This window comes from Sturnira hondurensis, unplaced genomic scaffold (genome assembly GCF_014824575.4).
Source record: "Sturnira hondurensis isolate 20B ecotype Veracruz unplaced genomic scaffold, ASM1482457v3 Scaffold0010128, whole genome shotgun sequence".
Taxonomy (NCBI): Eukaryota; Metazoa; Chordata; class Mammalia; order Chiroptera; family Phyllostomidae; genus Sturnira; species Sturnira hondurensis.
In genome coordinates, this window is record NW_028082759.1 from 13576880 (window position 1) to 13597133 (window position 20254).

The 20254-nt window shown below is 41.8% G+C and overlaps 1 protein-coding gene and 1 long non-coding RNA gene across 2 annotated transcripts in view; one reads left to right on the plus strand and one right to left on the minus strand.

Moving 5' to 3' along the window:
- Positions 1–19629, minus strand: part of EDNRA (endothelin receptor type A) — a 52688-nt gene extending 33059 nt beyond the window's left edge. The window contains exons 1-2 of the mRNA XM_037058435.1: positions 19330–19629; positions 14628–15111 (exon numbers count right to left, since the gene is read on the minus strand). Coding sequence (XP_036914330.1) covers positions 14628–15047 — 420 coding nt within the window. The 5' untranslated portion in view covers positions 15048–15111; positions 19330–19629. The remainder of the gene's footprint in view (positions 1–14627; positions 15112–19329) is intronic.
- LOC118995416 (uncharacterized) overlaps positions 1–20254 on the plus strand; it is a 118575-nt gene that overhangs the window by 72701 nt on the left and 25620 nt on the right. The gene's annotated exons all lie outside the window — the stretch shown is intronic.

The following is a 20254-nucleotide window of genomic DNA, read 5'->3' on the forward strand; positions in this document are numbered from 1 at the left end:
ACCATTAGAATAACTTTGATGAAAAAGATGGACATAATAAATGTTGGTGAGGATGTGGAGAAATCAGAACCCTCAAAGAATGCTGGTGAAAATGTAGAATGGTGCAACTACTTTTTTTTTACAGTGATGATTCACCAATATTATTCTCCTTCCTTCAGTGTTACATATCTCATTTCTGTGGACTTCATTTTGTACAATTTATCATGTGTGTAGGTTCATCATGTGTATAATTTATCATGTGTGTATAATTTATCATGTGTGTAGGTTTGCGTACCCACCACCAGTCAAGATACGGAGCAGGTCCATCACCACAGGTATCCCCTGTGATGTCCTCTTATAACTGTACTTCCCTCCCTCCCACTCACCATCCCCTAGCAACCGTTACCCTGTCCTCCATCTATATAACTATCATTTCAAGAATGTTATGCAAATGGACCACATAGTATGTGATCTTTTGAGATCGGCTTTTTTTCACTCAGCCTGACTCCTTGAGGTTCGTCCAAGCTATTGTGAATGCCTTTTCCACTGTGGTGTGACACCCAACCAGCGAAGCCAGGCTGGTCAGGGCCCAGCTGTTGTGAATGTCAACAGCTCCCTTTATTGTATAGTTCTGTGAAATGGATGTACTGTGGTTAGTTTAGCCACTCACCACCCACTGAAGGACTTTTGGGTTGTTCCCCAGCTTGGGCTATTACAAAAAAAGCTATTTTGAACCTTCATGAACAGATTTTTGCATAAACATACTTTTCATTTCTTTGGGATAAATGCCCAAGAGTGCAATTTCTGGGTCTCATGGTAATTGCATGTTTACTTTTATAATAAACTGCCAAACTTGGCATGTGTGAGCAATCCAGTTGCTCGCCATCCTTGTCGGCATTAGATGCTGTCATTTAAAAAAGTCTGCATCCATTTGAACGTAGTGATATCTTACCATGGTTTCAATTTGCATGTCCCGAATGAATAATGATATTGAACATCTTTTTATGTGCTTATGGGTTATGTGTATATCCTCTTCGGTAAAATTTCTGTTCAAGTCTTTTACCCATTTTCTGTTTGGGTTGTTTTTTTCTGTTGAGTTTTGAAGGTGATGAATTCTTATGTATGTTTTTTGAAGTTCAGATCTTGACCTCTGACCTCCAATGGGGCAAAATGGAGGAGAATGAGAGGCGGGAATGAAAGACAGGGCAGAGTGGTTGGTAAGATGCTACAGGTGTGGGCACACTTTTTGGGAAATGGCTACAGCGTAAATATTTTAGGTTTTAGGAACATATGTTTGTTGAAACTACCCACATAAGCAATGGTATGGCTGTTTCAATAAAACGTTATTAATAAAGATAGTCATTAGGCCAGATATGACTCACTGGCTGTAGTTTGCCTACCAGTGGGTGAAAGATTTAGACAGAAGAAAGGTGCTTCAGATTAGGCCTTGGAATATCATCTTAGTGATAATTACTTTGGATTTAGCTCCCCTCCTTTATGGTGGCTCAGTAGCTCAAGACAATTTTGAGGTCACTCCATAAAGCCAATGAAAATATTACCATGAAGTTAACTGGTTTCCCAGAACAAAAAGCAGGAAAAGTTTCAACCAATCTAAGTTTAAACACATTCATAGGATTGTAAACCTCAGTGCTCACACATTGTATACCATTCTGATTACATTCTTGGGGATATGTGTTATTTGTATTGTAATATACTTCCATTTAAAAACTAGTCAGTAGTTTTGATAAATAAAATTGCTTCTTGAATGCTACAATGCAAAATTTTGTTGATATTAAGAGGGATTTCAGCCCTGGCTGTTGTAGCTCAGTGGATTGAGCACGGGCCTGCAAACCAGAGGATCGCGGTTCAATTCCCAGTCAGGGCACATGCCTGGGTTGCAAGCCAGTTCCCGGCAGGGGACACACAATACATTGTGTGTCCTCGGCAGAGGCAACCATACATTGATATTTCTCTCCCTCTCTCCTTCCCTTCCCCTCTAAAGATAAATAAATAAAATATTAAAAATAAAATAAAATAAAAAAAATATAAAAAAAGAGGGATTTCCTTTTAGATCTATCTTCACATGCTGTAATTTGGTAAATTTCTATAAAAGTACTTCCTTAATGATCTCATCCTTCTATAGTGTAGTAACTAGATTACAGTTAAAACTCACTTTTACCTAGCATCTGGCACACATAGTATATAGCATTTAACAAAAATACCCTCAGAGAGATTACCTAGACAACTTCATCAATGTAACTTTTACTCCCATACCATTTACTGTCTTAACAGTGCTTCTTAATCTGAGTTTCGTGTCTTAGAGTTTAAAATAAACAACCACTTATTATAGCAGTAATGGGGAGTAGTGGAAATGAAACCTCATTTTATTTCTGTATCTCTTGAGATTAATTTAATCAATTTTGTTTTAGCTGCATATATTACTTTGGGAGAAGGAGAAATGACAGTTTTTCTGTTTTTAAAGGTCATGTGAACAGGCATTTAACATTTAAAATGTTATTTTTTAAATATATTCATATTCAGTAGTTTCAAAAATTTCAACAAAACAGTGAATATAAAATTGCTCTGGAATTTGGTCTGACTTGATGGAATCTATGCTCGTGCCCTCAAATAGAATCTAAACAACTCAAATTCATGTTCATCCTATGTTTTTTTGTGTTTTCTATAAAAACTTAGTGAATGTGAGAATTATTTGGGGGTTATCCATTATATAGAGGCATATAATAGATTTCCTGGAAAGGCAAAGAAGAGTTACAGTGAGCAAAGTTTATTCAAAGGCGACACAGATCTTTGGCTTTAAAATTAGAAAAAAAAATCTGTCTCGAAAATTCTGCCCAGTACTTAATACTGCACCATGCCCTGCTATAGCTCTCCAAAATTACTCATTAAAATATAAAAGGATTATTATCAAGATTCATATTAAAATTATTTTAATCATATAGATATATATTGATATGTAAGTATTAAACATATTTTATATACTATGCACATGTAGGTCTTATATATGTATATACATATGTATTTTTCAGCATGTATTTTCTCATGAATAGGTGCATATGAGGCTGTCTATAAATGTACTCTTCATATTTGCTCAAAGCTGGAATCTCTTTCAATGCCTGGTATTGAATGGAACCTGTGGCAAGTTCAGACAGGGAAGCACTGGACAATCGCGAGATGAATGAGCCACAAGTAAACACAACAGCATGGGTTACTCTCACAAATGCACTGTTGAGCAAAAGAAGCCAGGCAGGAGTATGTATCATAGGATTCCGTTTATGTACAGACTTCTGTAAGGCACCCAAATAGGCAAACAAATTCATGCCATTGGAGGTCAGGAGAATGGCTACCTTGGGACTTAGGGTGGCTAGTGACTGAGGGGCCTCTAGGCCCAGGTGCAGGTCTGTTTCTTGATCCTGGATACACAGATGTGTTCACTTTGTGGCAATTCACAGAGCTAACACTTGCCATACGAGCATTTTTCTGTAGGTACGTATATTATACTTCAATAAAATGTTTAAGAAGTTTACAAAATGCTAGGGCTCTTCAATGATGTAACACTAGTCTAATTTTCATAGATTTAGCTTCTATAAGAAAATCAAATTTGTGGAAATAGTAGAAATATACAGAGAGATACAACATTTATGACATAGATAACATTTAAGACATATTTATTTGTGGAACTAAGGTAAAAGTTCATAGTGGTCAGGGTTGTTGTTTTTTTTTCCTTTTAATCTTTTGTACAGACATTCTGCAGAATTGCTTTATCTGACATAACACTCATGTGTGGTGGGTCATGGTATACCATCCAATATTTGGCAAAGAGGTGTGTGTCCATTACATTTCATATTTTGACAAGCAATGACTTTGGACATTTGAACATGTTCAATATTATTTGTGTTACATGTTGCTTTTAAAGTTAGAGCTATTAATAATGTTCCTTTTTCAAATTGTTTTAGATTTAATGGAACATTTCACAAAAAAGTATACTTGATATGTAAATTTTTTAAAATTGAGGATTCTTAGCTTCTTTTATTTATTTGTGGCTTAAAACAGTATCCATTTTATTATATTTCACAGTTTTATGGTCCAGGAAGCTGCGCAGGGCTTGGCAAGGTGATTCTTCTGTTACACCAACTGAGGTCACTCAGTGACTGATGTTCAGCTGGCCAAATGGGCTGGTCTGACGAGTCCAAGATGGCTTCCTACACATAACTGGGCATCTTGGTGGTGATGGCTGGAAGTCCAGGCTTTTTTAAAAAAGAAGTCTAGCTTCTTTTAAAATATCAGTTGAGACATATTCCCAAATGTCATCTGTTTTGCTTTCACATTCCCCTTTTCATTCCTGTGCATCTTATAAACCTACAAGGGAGGTCTAGCAATGTAACCTTTAGTTTATCAGTAAAATCTGATGTTTCAACCCCAGCTGAAAACATGAGCTAGCTATGGACACTCACTTTCTGTGTCATGTCCACACTGGACTTTCCAGCGATTGGGGGTGGGGCGCCAGTTTGGCAAAAAGTGGTCCTTTGAGCAGATGAGCAGATGTGTGTGTCTAGGCGATCAGTCCCTGAAGGAACTCACACTTTCCTTTCAGCTTACTTTATTTTCTGGCTCCCTTCTGTCAGTTGGCCTCACCAACATGACAATGAGTATAGATACAAAAATCTGTTTAACAGATGTTCCAGTGCAGCCTGCAAGACTTACAACATAAATGCTACTCTGGAGGACAATCTTGGTGTCATTCACATTTTCCTTTAAGTAGGTTATTTCTGTTTTATTTTATTTGATTTTCTTTTTTTAAGATTTTATTTATTTATTTTTAGAGGGGAAAGGAAGGAGAGAGAGAGAAATATCAATGTATGGTTGCCTCTGGTGTGTCCCCTGCCGGGAACCGGCCGGCAACCCAGGCATGTGCCCTGACTTATTTGATTTTCTTAATAAGATGTTTAAAAAATTTTATTGATTGATTGAGAGAGAGAAACATTGACCTGTTGTTCCCCTTATTTATGCATTCATGGGTTGATTCCGGTACATGCCGTGACTGGGGGATCAAACCCGAATTCTTGGTGTATTGGGATGACCCTCTCACCAACTGAGCTACCTGGCTAGGGCTACATTACTTCTGTTTTAAATAAGCAACTAAAGAAGCTGTTAGATTTAATGCAGGAGGGAAAAGTGGGGTGATTTTCATCATTGAACACATTCTTTGAAAATATATTTCTCTACTAGAGGAGCCATTTTGATAGTGATGAAATTTGCCTTAGGAGGTGGCCCTATGGGAGAGGAGCAATGGGGCAGTGAGCTAACGGCCCGGCCTCTGACGTCACACTGGACTCAAATCCTGGCTCCGCCACTTGCTGGCTGTGCAACCTTAAAGCAGTCCTTAGACTCTGTGCCTCAGTTTCTTTATTTAGGGGATTCAGGCAATAGTAGTGAATCCCAGGTTTCTTGTGAAGAACAAATGAGTTATCCTGGCCCAGAATAAACATTAATTAGGTTTCAGGTAGTTTTATTCTTAAGTTGTATATTGGTATAAATAACATTTTACTATTGCACATTTCCCTTCATTAATTTAGGAAATATCTCTCAACATAGTAGCCAGAAAATTCTTGTTAAATTTAAATGAGAAAGTGTAACTCCTCTGCTCTTGAACTTCTAAAAGCTTCCTATCTCATCCAGAGAAAAAATGCTAAAGGCTTTATAAAGGTACATTGGTAGGGAGACCACATTTCCTGGTTTATATCTAGGACAGTCTTCATTCATGCCTACTGTTCAGATGTAATTATGGCTAGCATCTTCTTTTACTCTCAAAAATATCCTAGTTTGGACAATAAATTACACGGTCACCCTGTTACCAAGCCCTATGTAATCTGCCTTCCCCATCTCCTGCCCGAGCCCCACATTCCTGTGGTCTCCCCTCCCTCCCCCTTGCTCCTCCTTCCGCCCTCCCGTCCCCTTCTGCCTCAGAGCCTTCCACCCTTTCCTCTGGCTGGACTGCTCTTGCTTAGTGGCATGGCTTGCTCCTAAGTCTCTCTTAACTTTTTACCCAACTGTCACTTTGTATCGAGGCCTTGTTCCCCCACTCACTCTTAGATTAATGTTCTTTCCCTCCTTTTACATCTTATTTTTATCCTTAGCACTTATCTCATATACTATGTATGTACTTAGTTAGCTGGCTTATTCTTTTCTTCCATGAAGGCAAGGATATTTGCCTGTTCTTGTTCACTGCTATTTCTCCAGTGACTGGTAGGTACATAGGAGGTGCTCAAATATTTTTTGAATGAATAAGAACGTTTAGACAAGAAAGTCCTGCTGTAACTACATAACCAGAAGGCCATCCAGTTGCCATCCCCATCACCTTCTTTATAAAATTTGATCTAAAATAATAGCACTCTCAGGTTGAGAATAAGTGTTATAAGAAGCATAATTTGACCCTCTCTCATTATTAATACTGGTCTCCAAGTAAGTTGTTTCAAAAGTTGTGATGGCCAAAACTGTTGATGGAACTCCTAGAGATGTTTAAGTTCTAAAAAGTGACCTCTAAATTTACAGATCCAAAAATATTAAATCATTCTCTTTTTTGAACTTTAGACATTTTTTATTTATTTTTGATTGCTGTTCAAGTGCAGTTGTTTCCATTTTCTCCCATCCCCCCCCCCACCCTAGCCACCCCCACTTCCCACCTTGATCCTACCCCACACTCAGTCTTCCTGGGGGCATGTTTGATTCTGGCTTCCCGAGTGCAGGAACACTGAGGACTTCAAACCCTCCAAATCTAAATACGTATTTTATAGTATGCACTTCTGTAAAATTTTTGATGTTCAAATTTAAAAATAAGGCTACCAAAAATTAACGGTGAATGATACTTACATTCATTTCTACTATTGAATTTAATTTCAACTACTAATTTTATAATGAAGGAAAGTTTTTCCAAGAAAAGCTAGACCTAGTTAAAAATAAAGTCGTAGCTATAGGAAGCAGTTACTCTAACTCCCAGGAGACTATGGTAGAGCTGGAAGGCAGTCGTAGAATTTCTGGCAGTCTATCAAATTTACTATGACAGAATTTCTTAAAACATTCCTCATTTAACTGCTGTTGTCTTAGAACCAACTTGAGACTCAGTAAACTTGATTCCCCACCCTCTTTCATTTTAGTTCACACACTCTTCAGACTGTGTTAACTTTGTATAATAATAAAGAAATAACACTCGCATCCTGGAAACTCACAAAATAAATACCCTATAGAAATATTTCACCATAAAATAGCCAGAACATCTGCTTTTACTGAGGAGAATGCTGGAATCAGCGCAACATCACACACACACACTGTTGAGCCTGGGGAAGTTCCTTTCTCTACGTAAAACTTTGTTATATTTAGAATACAGCAAACTCTTTCAAGAACTAAACTCTTTGATGGAGGAATATCATTAGGAACAATGCTTTCTACGTCTCAACACCTTCCTAATGAGAGCACCTCTGAAACATCTCTGCCTCCTCCGCCACAGGAAGCAGTCCTACAGTTGGGGACGGTTTCCATCGGCCATCAGAGATGGTAACAGCTGTGCTGTGAGCCAAACGCGGGGCTCACGGGGGAACCTCACATGAGAGTAATTACTTAGCACAACCATGAGAGAAAGCAATGAGGTTCCCAGACACAGGAAACGAAGTCGGAGGGGAGGCAGAGTTGGAGAGGGTTCTGAAGCCTTTCCAGACAGGAACTTCCTTATAACAGCAAATTGGCTAATAAATTTATCACTCTGTCGTTTTATATGTACATATATTCTTAAATCACCAAGTTAGCATAACGAACTTTTGCAGTGGACATCTTAGCAATGCCAGAAAATCAACCTATTTTCTATTCTCTGGAGAACAAATAAAATCTTTTGTGATAAGAATGTTCATTTTGATATTCCAAATCACTTGTAGGTTTAATATTGCAATCACAACCAAAAGTGCAGCTATGCTCAAAGAATGTATATTGCACAGAAATCTTGGAAAGAACCCTTCATTTGGTTATCTGCACCAGAGAGAGAGGAAATGAAAAAGCTCAATGCCTGAACCATAGGACAGGAACTCTTGACCTCTGAAGAGAAAGGGAAAGGGAGAAAGCGATCCTGTTCTGTGTTGCTCTGCTCTGCTTGCACATTTATGGACCGTGAGGCATTCCTGGTGTGAAGGGAAAAAAGTAGAACTATAATAAATTCAAGAAGCAAGGCTGCCTTTAGATCTGGAATTGCATGGGAGAAAAACATTCTTATAGAGGCAACTATAGTACATTTTCTTATTTTACTCATTCATCAAATCTTTTTAAAGCTGGGCCAGTGTTGGATGCAGAAGATACAATGATAAATGAGAATGGTGGCAGCTTGCCTCAAGGAACTTACAGTCTAATGGGCCAGACAGGGGAGTGAATTGGCAAATATAATAGAGAGTGTGTGTGAGATGCTGTTACAGGGTTAACAGAGGGTGACGTGGCAGCACAGGAGAAAGGCACTCCCCCAGGCTGGGCCCGTGGATACTTGCCAGACAAAGAGATGTTTAAGCTGAGATCTGAAGAATAAAGTGGAGTAAGCCAGAGGAGGCATGAGGGAGAAATGTGTCAAGTGGAAGGATCATCTTGGTCTTCTCAGATGGACCAAGGAAGCTGGAGTGGTTAGAGGCACGGGAAATGGTGAAGAGGGTGGCACCTGGAAGGGGGCAGGGTCAGAGCTATCTGCAAGGAAAACTAGCCAGCAGGCAGTGCCCCAGCAAGGCAAAGAGATCCTTGTCCAGGGACACATTTCCTGTCTTAAAAATTTGGGGCTACAGTTTCTGTGCCTGATTTTACAGGTACAGTACTATCGCTGGAGTACACGAGAAAAGTCTGTTTATTTGCCTGATGAGTAAAAGGGTTAGACAATATTGTATCACGTAAGGAATTCATTGGCAATTTGATCGACTTGGGGGAATAGCACATGCAGCCCATGGATGATATCCTGTGCCTTGTCCATAAATGAAGAAGCCCTCTGAGAAATCATCATTATCATTATCACTATGTGAAGGTCTCAGAGAAATCTGATTAAAAGTTCATTTTAACAGCAAAGGCCCTAATCAAATCAAATCCTATCAATGAACATTTACTGAACAGCTGCTATGTTGGAGGCATAAAAACCTGTAAGTCGCGGCATCTGTGTTTGAGATGTGAATTCCCTTGAGGTGTGGAGAAGCAGCTTTTGCATGGCTGCCCCGACAAGATGGACCCCTAGTGGTGTAACTGCTCTGCGTGAACATCTGGGGTTTCTGCATTCCTTGTATTTCCCATGTGTTGGTCTGGCCAGGGCAACATACTGGGAACCTTGACTTTCCACTGCAGAATATTCCCGATCATTTTAGGCAAAAATTGGATTTGTTTATTTTTCACTGTTGTCCTCAACAACAGGTGATTGCTTAGAGTGGACCCAACTAGTAATCAACAGCCATGACTGAATGCTCTCACTGGCTGTTTAGCTTGTTTCCCCAGACCTGCTGCACCCCACATGTCCAATGAAGACGTTGTTCACCCACAGTGCTATCTCCGATGTCACCAGTTCCAACTCCCCGCTATGCACATCAGAGTCCTACGTCAAGTCATCAGACTCAACGTCCCCCTTCTTCCCATGGCCATCATTTAGTCTCCTCCACTCTACTTCTCTCACATGTATTTCCCCACATTCCTGTTTTTGTTACTAGGCCCAGTATCTGCGTGCATGTATGGAGGAGCTGTTACAGGAAAGCACATGGTACCCAGCTCCGGCCCATCCACGCACAAACATCACTTCTAGGGCTCTACTCTATTCAGAATTATAACCTGACACCCTGGGGACAACGCTCGATGACATAAACAAAATCCTATGAATCATTAAAGAATACAGTTATTAAGTTCTATACTTCTATATTGTCATTAAGTAATTGGGGGTTATTTTTGGTCCCTAAAAACAGACACAATGTTTTCATTGCTTGGTAATGAATGCATATATTTTATATGTAGATTAATTTACCAGGCTAAGTTTTTGCATTTCTTAAAAATTTAGGATATCAGCCTTGGCTGGTGTAGCTCAGTGGATTGAGCACGGGCCTGTGAAGCAAAGGGTCGCCAGTTCGATTCCCAGTCAGGGCACAGGCCTGGGTTGCAGGCCAGGTCCCCATTAAGGGACACGTGAGACGCAACCACACATTGATGTTTCTCTCCCACTCTTTCTCCTTCCTGTCCCGTCTGTCTAAAAATAAATTTTAAAAAATTAGGATATCAGATAATGTAATTTCTTGACCAGTTGAGTCCATCATCTGTTTGGATTGTAAGTGTGGGTATTTGAAAAGGGCTGCTAACTCGTGTCCCTTCCTCCCTCTTGTTCTTTTCAGTCTTCTCTTGAAATTGGTGATATTATTTTTTGAACCATTAAAAATTAGAGTATTTCTTCAATAAACTTAGTGACAGGTTTTCTTCCATATTGCCATTTGCAAGGCCCTTTTATGCATGAAAACCAGGAAGGTAACTGGCATTCATTTCCTTTCTTAGGCTCCTTCTGCTTGACATTTTATCACAAGACGTCTGATTTTGTCCCCACTTAAAGTAGTGTGTCTGGGCACGTGTGAGCTTAAGCAAGGGCCAGAGGGGCTTCTTTCCATTTTTTGGTTTCTATTTTTCTCAATGCAGCATGTGTAACTCCAGACCTAACTCAATGCAGGGTCTGTGCATGTCTCAGCAGCAGCAATTCAGCGGCTGCATCCAGCCTCCCTGGGAACGTTGCTTAAGGCACAGCATTGTACTTCCGGGAAGTGATGGCGTTCCACGAGAGCCGAGCCTGCACTCTGGGAAGTAGTTAAGAAGTAGTTGAAGTATGTCCAGAGTGAGGAAGGCCTTGGCCGCTCACCATGGGAGTTCCTAGGTGTTTGTGGGCAGAGGGACACTCAGTAAGTAGACGCAAAGTGCAATATAGAGTAGAGGGAAGAAACCCTGAAGACATTGAGATCTTTTGGAAATTTCTGGAATTGTGTGGAGTGATCCCTTCTTCCATGTCCGCAGAACCTCCAGAGCTGCCCTGTACCCCCTGAATGAGATAATAACAGACCAGAAACAGCCCCGCGGCTTTGCTTGTCAGTTGTGTTTCATGTCGCATTCATATACGAAACACTTTCGGTACAATTTCTTTCTGAGAGAAGGGGAAGAAAATGCGAATAGGAGGAACGCTTTATCACTTGTAACACCACTGCAGTCCAGTCAGCGAGTCTACCTTGGCCAAAGACGCAGCCCTCCACTGTCCCCTCCCACTCATGCTGCCTCTGCTGGGATCCAACGTCGCGTTCTCTGCTTGGAGACCTTACGACTGAGTATACAGGCAATTGATAGAATTGTTAAACACAACGACCTGTGTGGCGTGAAAACTCATCATTCTTTGGAGAGCATGGCAGATACTTTCCCATCTTTTTTCAAGCTAATTCTTCTAATGGCGGGGGTGATAAAGAAGCTCCATCCATCCTTTTAATAGCATGTTCTCCAAGTTTGCACGTTATTTTCACTTCATAGATACCTAAACATAATAGTAAAATGAGATGGGCAGCTGCTACTTTGCCCTGAAGTAAAGAGGGAGCTTGACATAGTTTGAGAGGAATCACAGGCCTGGGATGTGAGACCCCAAAGCGTCAGAGTCTCACGGAAGGAGGCGGCTGTGGGGGAAAGGCATGAGGGCCTGGTGCCCACGGTGCTGGGAAGCATGTCTCTTGATGACCCTGGACCAAAGTCAGAGAAACAGCGCCACCTCCTAACCTAGGGAGGAGGACTTGAGAAGTAGGAGTAGCCCCCAAACACTGGGCGCCCTTTTAGCTTCCTCCAATTCTTTTTTTTTTGAAAAAAATTTTAAGGTTTTCTTTATTTATTTTTAGAGAGAGGGGGGAGGGAGGAAGAAAAAGAGGGAGAGAAACATCATTGTGTGGCTGCCTCCCACACGCCCCACAGTGGGGAGCTGGCCCGCAACCCAGGCATGTGCCCTGCCTGGGAATTGAACCAGCGACTCTTTGGTTCACAGCCCGTGCTCAATCCACTGAGCTACACCAGTGAGGGTTCCCTCCATTTTTTTCTCTTTTCTTCTGGGATAAGATAGAAATGACTAAAGAGTAGTTTTCGTTGAAACCAAAAGGTTTACTTTCTAAAAGTAATATTGGTTAGGTGACTTGTTACATAAGTTTTCGAAAAACAGGAATTACGCAGATGTACACCTGTGATATAGAAATACCACAGCCACACTGTCCATATTATTGAAAACTACAGTAGGCATCACAGTACAGTCACCCCTTGGTATCCATGGGGGATTGGTTCTAGGACACCTGCAAATAATTAAATCTTTGGGTGCTCAAGCCCCTTATTTAAAATGGCACAGTATTTGCACATCTTCCCGTGCACTTGGAGTCACATCTAGGTCACTTATAACACCTAGCACAATGTAGATGCAGGTAAATAGCCATTATGCCATATTGTGTCCCAGGGAATAATGGCAAGAAGAAAAAGCCTAACATGTTCAGTATAGACATGACCATTGCACACCTAACCACACAGTCATGCCAGCAACGATATAACTTTTTTTCTAAATATTTTCTATTTGTAGTCAGTTGAATCTGCCTAGGCAGAACCTATGGATACAGAAGCTGACTGTGTTGGATTTCCAGGAGGTAAGAACCACATAGTCAAATAAGAATGTGTTATTTTTTTATCTATTACTATATGGATTTAAAATAAAGGTTTTTTTTAAATGAAGGTTTTTTTTCTTTTGAGATATTCAACAAATTTGGAGATAGTCCAGATGCTATGACTTCAAAATTTGGCTGTGCAGTAGAAATGAAGTTTGGTTCTATAATTGGCAGGTGGCACCTAAAAGTGACATGCAAGTCCCCTCCCCACAGTTGCAGATAGTGATTTGCCAAGAAGCTGCTTTGCATATCTTCAAATGGGGGCTATTAATTCAAATATGGTTAATTACTCTCCTGAGCCATGATGGGTTGGTTAACTGGTGTTGAAGCATGCATAGTCAATGTTTAATTCCCCACAGTGACTGCAGGGAAGTCAAATTTTGAGTGTGTCATAACAACATTTTCAAATCTATTATTAAAGATCGAAGTCACGAGAAAGTCAGGCATTGAATACACATAATACTTCATAAAGAGAAAATTACCTGTTAACAGAAAAAATGAAGTTCTGTAGTATATGTTAAATATTTTAAATTAATTACACATTTTCATTTTGCCTCATCGTTTGGTTCTAAAATCTCATTTTAATTTCAAATAGAAAGCATGTATTGATGCTGTTCTGTGGAAAGAGATAGTATATGACTTCTAAAAAAATTATTTGTTGTCTAATTCCCCCACTTTTACAGTGTACTGGATAATTTGCAATGTTTTTTTATTTGTAGTTTTGAAAATTGGAATCATTGCTTACATCTTTATTATTTGACCACTGATTTTTCTGGTGTACTAGGGTATTTTGCTACTGTTCAAGTGTATCTGTTGGAAACCAAAAGGCTACCAACTACTTAGAGTTATGTCTTCAACTGACAACACTTACCATATAAAGTCCTATTTCAAAATATGATTGTGAAGAATAGTTTCATTTGTATGGATAGTACATAGAAGAAGAACTCAAGGCCAAGGAAAGTGCTTTTCCTGGGCTTAGAATAGAGATATGCTGTAATATCTGGCGTAGATCATGGTTTTATTTGAATTTTGGTTCACTTGAATTCTTGCAGCAGTTTCCCCTCACAATCACAAGACCAAATATGGACCAACCAGTTCCTTCGGGCTCTACTCTAGTTTGTTTTGGTGCTAAATAGCTCTGGAAGCAAGGTAACCACAGTGACAGTGGGTTTGTGGTCTCCCTCTCCCACTCAGGCACTACCTTTGTCTAATTTGCCCTTTTGGACCCTATTGCCCAGCTTGACGTGGGGGTGCATGGGGGGACGACACACAGTGGATACTCTCTAAATGTAAACTGGAGTAGTGGAGGCAGCAACAGTGCCCAGATGCCTGCCCTGAATGGTTTTGGTGATTCTGCTCACTGAGGTCCACCGTGGCTAGCTGTCACGTGGGCCTCTTATCTCTCAGGCGCCCAGGTGCCTGGGAAAGCCAGCAGGTGCTGTGGCTCCACCCACCAATCCAGGCCGCCAAAATGAAATAGTTGCTCTTCCTTTCAAGCCACACTGTGGATATCAGGCTTCTGAACAGCATCATGCAGTTGCAGGTAACTGCAACTGAATGCACTTATTTTAAGTACTTTCGGGGCTCAGTAGATCTCACTCTGAAAATCGAGTGCCAGAAAAATCAAGTGATCACCCCGAGACCGCCCAGCTGCTCAGCAAGCTTAGGGATGGCATGAGAATCCATGCAAGAAAGACACCTTTGAAGAGTCATTCCCTAAATACTATTTGGTTAACAATTAAGTTAGAAAAGAAGTGCAACATTTAACAAGTAATAAAAATTTCAAATGCCACTAGCTGTAAGACAGCAGAAACTGCTTTCAGTGAGAAACAGACTATAAAATTCAGGTCAGAAAAGTCTGCTGCAACTCTCTTACTGTGGAATCAAAGCACAGGTTCAAACTTGCAAATAGTATTTGTGGTGACTTCCTACCTTAAATACATTGATGGGGAGATCAATGACCACATAGATAAGGTCTCCGAGGGCAAGGCTGGCTATCAGCGCGTTGGGGCCGTTCCTCATACACTTGTTCTGGTAAATGATCCTGAGCAGAGTTGCATTCCCCACCATTCCCACGATGAAAATAGTACAAGATATCACGGTGTTGATGTACTTGAATGCCGAAGTAATCTTCGTCTGCTGTGGGCAGTAGCTGTGCATCGAGCCATTGCTGGGTAGGGCCAGCTTAGAGGGCCGATGAGTGGTAACCGGGAAGCTGAGCTCTGTCCCAGGGAAAGTGGTAAAATCTTCGACGTGAGTGCTTAGATTTGTGTTGTAGCTCTCGGGATTATCACTGATCACACACCCGACCAGCGCCACCCAAAAGGACACCCTGAAGCAAAACCTTTCCATCCTGATGCAGATTCGAGGAAATGCCTCTTATTGTGCTGCTTCCACAAACTCACTGTTTTTCCACCTAAAAAAAAGGAGAAAAAATAAATTTGGTTACAGAATTCAGCTGCCAGTAAGATTGTAGTCAATGATTATTCATTGCTGTAGTCAAAAAGCAGGTGTTGGGCAACGGTAAGATACTGGGTTGGCCAAAAGTTCATTTGGTTTTCTTCCATACAATGGCTCTAGTTGCACTTAGTTGTCTTTAACTTTATTTGAAACAGTTTTGTTAGACTGTGCTGTGACAGCTGTCATATGAGCGTGCACTTAGAAATACTCATCAAAGTTGGTGGATTTTTGTGTATCTACATCTGTGTCTGTGTCAGCTCACCAAAGCAGAACAAACCAGAACAAACCAGAAGAGACCAAAGCTCTGTGAGGGCAAGTTGTCTCTCCATCTCTCTCTCATCTCTCTCTCATCTCTCATCTCTGTCCACTGTTATCCTTATATCTAGATTATAAAATGCATGAGGATGTGTCAACTTTTTGTTTTAGAAGTAGATCTAGAAGTATTTCTGTTTTCTATTCACTATACCTACGCTGATGAGATCATGAATTAAAAAAATCTTCAAGCATTGGGATAAATTTTATTAGTGGAAGAGAAGAGGTATTCTATGCTGACTAAGTTACATAGTGTTACAGCATAAAATTACCAATTCTATAACTAAGAATCCAGTATTCCAAAAAGTGTGCTGTTTTACACATGGTAAACTGTGAACATGGGAATAAAATGCAGCATAGTTAGCCATTTAAAGTGTCACAAAATGTTAAATATCAGAACTCTGGTCAACACCATCAATACACATAACAATTTTTTTTTTGTTAAAGATTTTATTCATTTATTTTTAGAGAGGGAGGAAGGGAAGAAAGAGAAACATCAATGTGTGGTTGCCTCTTGTGCGCCCCCTACTGGGGGCCTGGCCTGCAACCCAGACATGTGCCCTGACTGGGAATCCAACTGGCCACCCTTTGGTTCGCAGGCCGGTGCTCAATCCACTGAGCCACACCAGCCAGGGCTCACAATTTTAGTTTTAATTAAACATGACATAACTGATAAAGACAAAATATTTATTTTATTAAACACCTTGATGATTTATGTGTATGACCTACATATTCTGACAGGAGTTTCTGGCTTTTCCATTCTTCAGAAATTATTATCATAATTATTTGCCAATGAGTGAAACCAGGACTAATGGACCTTCCCCAGCCAGGCACACTGTTTGGTTTTCTAGGGAACCCGTGCCTCGTCACAGTGACAAGCACTACACATGCACGATGCCCTCTGATCTAGACCACGGCCAGCACTGTGAAGCAGGCACAGGTCCATTATGAAGACAGAGAAACAAAGGCTCAGCAACATCAGGGTGCCCGTCAAAGGCACAGGCCTGGGTAGCAGCGCTGGGATTCTAAGGCAAGTTAATCCGACTGCGAGCCTCAGCTCTTAACCACTGAACTACACTGCCTCTCCTTCTCATGCTTTTCTTAGTGCCTAAAATGTTTTAGTGAAGCTTCCGTTTGTGTGTTGCTTTCTTGTCTTAGCCTCTGGCAGAGAGCGGGTGGTCTTTCTTGCCTAGGAAATCTAGGTTTCTACTTTAACCCTTAAAAACGAGATGTTGGGAAATCGAGTGGGGTTGGTAGCTCCTCACATTTAAGTAGTTTTGTATTTTCTTTTTGTGAGTTTTTATGACTCTTTAAATGAAGTAAGCTCATTTATGCAGTGATGTGTGTGTCCATGACATATAATGGAATTTTTAAAAATTGTGTCTTTATTCTTAATCTATTCATGGTTGGCATTAACCAGTTTTAGGGATTTGGACAGTTATCTTTGCCAGTTATCAATAAAACTTAGGTTTACTCAATATGTGGGTGAAATAAGATAGCACTTTCAGGAATTTTGAGTTATCTTTGATAGCTATCAGTAAACCTTAGCTTTACTCAATATGTTGATGAAATAAGATTTGTTCAGTTTGTATGGTAGGTCTAAAGTGCAGACACTACATACTTGGGCCTTCTCCTGAGAGGAGGGAAGGGGTACTTGGCAAAGGCATATGAATACCACACGTTGGATGAAAAGTACAAACCTTATTATTCCCTAGGAACCGGAAATAATAACATTTTATTTATAGTAGTAATACATTCTGTTAGGCATGTATTTGCCACCTGACTTCAACTTGACAACTGCAGGTCGGCAGGGGCACTATCCACCTTTTACTCATAAGGAGACTGAGTCTCTAGAAAGTTTAGTCAAGTTTTCATGGCCAGGAAGCAGCATGAAATACTTCACTTTACAGATACAATACAGATATAATACTTCACTTTACTTTGCTTCTAGGACTTGACTCAGCTGGATATTATAAAAATAAATGATCAAAACATCCATTTTCTAAGCTAGGGGCATACTGTGTACATATCAGATCTACTTGGACTTGTAAGTAGTCTGCAGTTTTGTTCTGGCTTCTTACAGTTTGGAGTGAATATGTGACCGAATATTGAGAGACACTATTTCCATTTGGCAGTGGAGACCAGGATTCTGAGAACTCATCATACTGTCATCCTCCTTTCCAGATCAGAGATGAGAGAAGAAAAATACTTCAATGTATCTTGGGCTGTTTAATGACCAAAGCCTCGCAGTTTCCCAATCGGAATGGAATCCTCAGCAATAGCTGTATTACAACTAAGAGAGGGAAGGCTTCTTCCAGAAATGGAATGTCTCTTTGCCTCTCAGAGTCCGTTGGAAGGATATTTGGTGAACTAACCTGGCCATGAGGGTATCCCGCCACCCATGAAATGAACAGCTTTAGTCTTTGAACATTGGATTGTTGGCTTGCTCAGTCAGCTATTTACGGCAGGAGCTAAGGAGGCCAAGGCTGTGGGTTCTTAACAAAATGTGAGCTAGTGATCATTAAAGCCGTGTTCTTTCCCCTGCCAACAATGACACTACAGAAATAATTTCTGATGACATCTTCATCAGCTCTCTACACATGTTAGGCTGCAGAGGTAAAGGGTATGTGGCAAAGGCACATGAATACCATACATTGGGTGAAAAATACAAACCCACACAAAAGAAGCCTCTTCAAATGCATGCTCCTCCCAGGACGAGCCTGTAGCTCATTTCCATGGGTCTAAGCCATGCTGTGCTTGGAACAATTAGTCACGGCTCTAGAGAAGTATCTCAGGTTCAGACCTCATGGTTTACAGATTCGATGTTCTACTTGGCGTATAAGAATTTGCTGAAGTTCAAAAGCTGTTATTAAGGAAGAGGAATGAATCCTAATGCTTACACATTAACCATTTAACATCTTTGATTCCTAAGATCAACGCCTACCTGTAATTAGTACAATAATTTGGAAATTCTGGCTTTACCCAAATGGCCTGAATTTTGAGCACTTAGTTTACCTGAAATGATTGTCAAGGTGTTTCTCAGTTAACACTTAAAACAGAAGGCATGGGAAGGGGGCAGAGGAAGTCATAAGCATCTACAAGAGGCGAAACAGAAAACTAGGCACTCTTTGCAAGTTTTCTGTGGGTTTTGCTCGCTGGGTAATAAATCCGCAACTTGCCTTACTGACAAAGTCTGACTTATCCAACCCCCTCAGTCACCAACTCCATCGGGGAGCACCATTAGGATGGTGTAAACAGAAGCTGATAATCTAGAAACAGCCCTAGTTTTCTGCAAGTGGAAGGCAACAAGTGTCCTTTAAAGGACAGCATAGAACCAAACGCCCAGACACCCACAAGCAGGTTTCCAAACAAGCTGCACTGGGGGGTTTCCAAAACATCTGTCCCTTACACCGAGTGCCCGTGGCTACCCTTGGTAACCGCGGGTGTGCAGGGAGGAGAAGGTGGAGAGTAAGAAAAGGCTGTGGGACACGCACTTCACAAGTTAGGCTTTGGAGCCTGCGACGGGCGTGAAGTTCCTCAAAGTTCTTGCACGCCTGGGGAAAAGACATACTCAGGGAGAACTGTATATCTTCTTTAACTGAAAATCTGAATCCCGCCTGGGGAGGCTGAGGGGCTCTGAAACAGACCCCAAAGCCCAGGTGTTTCCAGAGTGCACCTCTTCTAGGAAGGCCCCCCGGGTCGCCACACGCCCCTGGGCAGGTGGGTGCCAGCCCATGTGTGGAGGGTTGCCCAAGGCGCAGAGCCACGGGCGAAAACGATGCCGGCTCCCTCTCCCAGCCAGGGGGTCAGGAGGCCTTTCCCCCAGCCCTGCCTGGCCCCGAGAGGAAAGAGTTGCACCCACCGTGGAGCTAGACGGGCGCAGACTGCTGCCTGGTCCGCGCACGGTGCCTGGACGCCTGGACAAGAGGGAGCGGAGTCGGCGAGAGTGGGTGGCGTAGGTCCCAGGCTCTTGCGCAGCGGCGGCCCCGGCTGCACTGTTGCATCTACTCCGCAAAACTTCCTGGGAACCAATTCGGTGGGGAGGTCTCCCCAGCAGCCAGCCTGCGCAGCCAGCCTCCGGCCACCAGCTGGGATGGATGGAGCCTCTCCACGTCCAGTCCACAGTCGCCAGCCCACAGGGATGACTTGTGTGTGTGTGTGTGTGTGTGTGTGTGTGTGTGTGTGCGCGCGCGCGCGTGCGCGCGCGTGCAAGGGCTAACGAGTAAAAGAAAACCCTGGAGGAACTCACGCCCCCCGCCTGCCTGTTCTTCCCTTCTCCTCCGAGATCTCCCAGACCTCCTCCACTCTAGGACAGCAAGAATGTCCTAAGCTTCCAGCCTTCCTTAGAGTCAACCACTATAAAGCACAAAGCTGCCACCGCCCCCTCCCAGGCCCTGAAGGGCAGGAGTCTTGTTTTAACTATTTCCTTCCTGAAATGAAGTTGGGGCGGGAGGGGGTGGTAATCCCTGTAGGAGGATAGTTTAACCGACAAGCGACAAGCGTGAGAACTGGGGAAGGCCTTGGAGAGAAACCCAGTCCTGTCCTAGGAAATGCAGCAGGTTTGATCTGTGGGGAGCCACTGCAGACAGCCAGGGCCCCGGCATGGCTTCTTCTCTGCGGCCCCTACTCCCTTGCTTGGTTTGTGTGAGTTATCTTAAGCTCAGAGCAAGTTAAAGAGCCAGCGTGGACAGAAGTTTACTGGATCAAGTACATTTTACCTCTACCTTGTCCCTTGAAGCCAGCCCCCCAAAGCTGCATAATACTAGACCAGGGCAAAGCACAAGCGG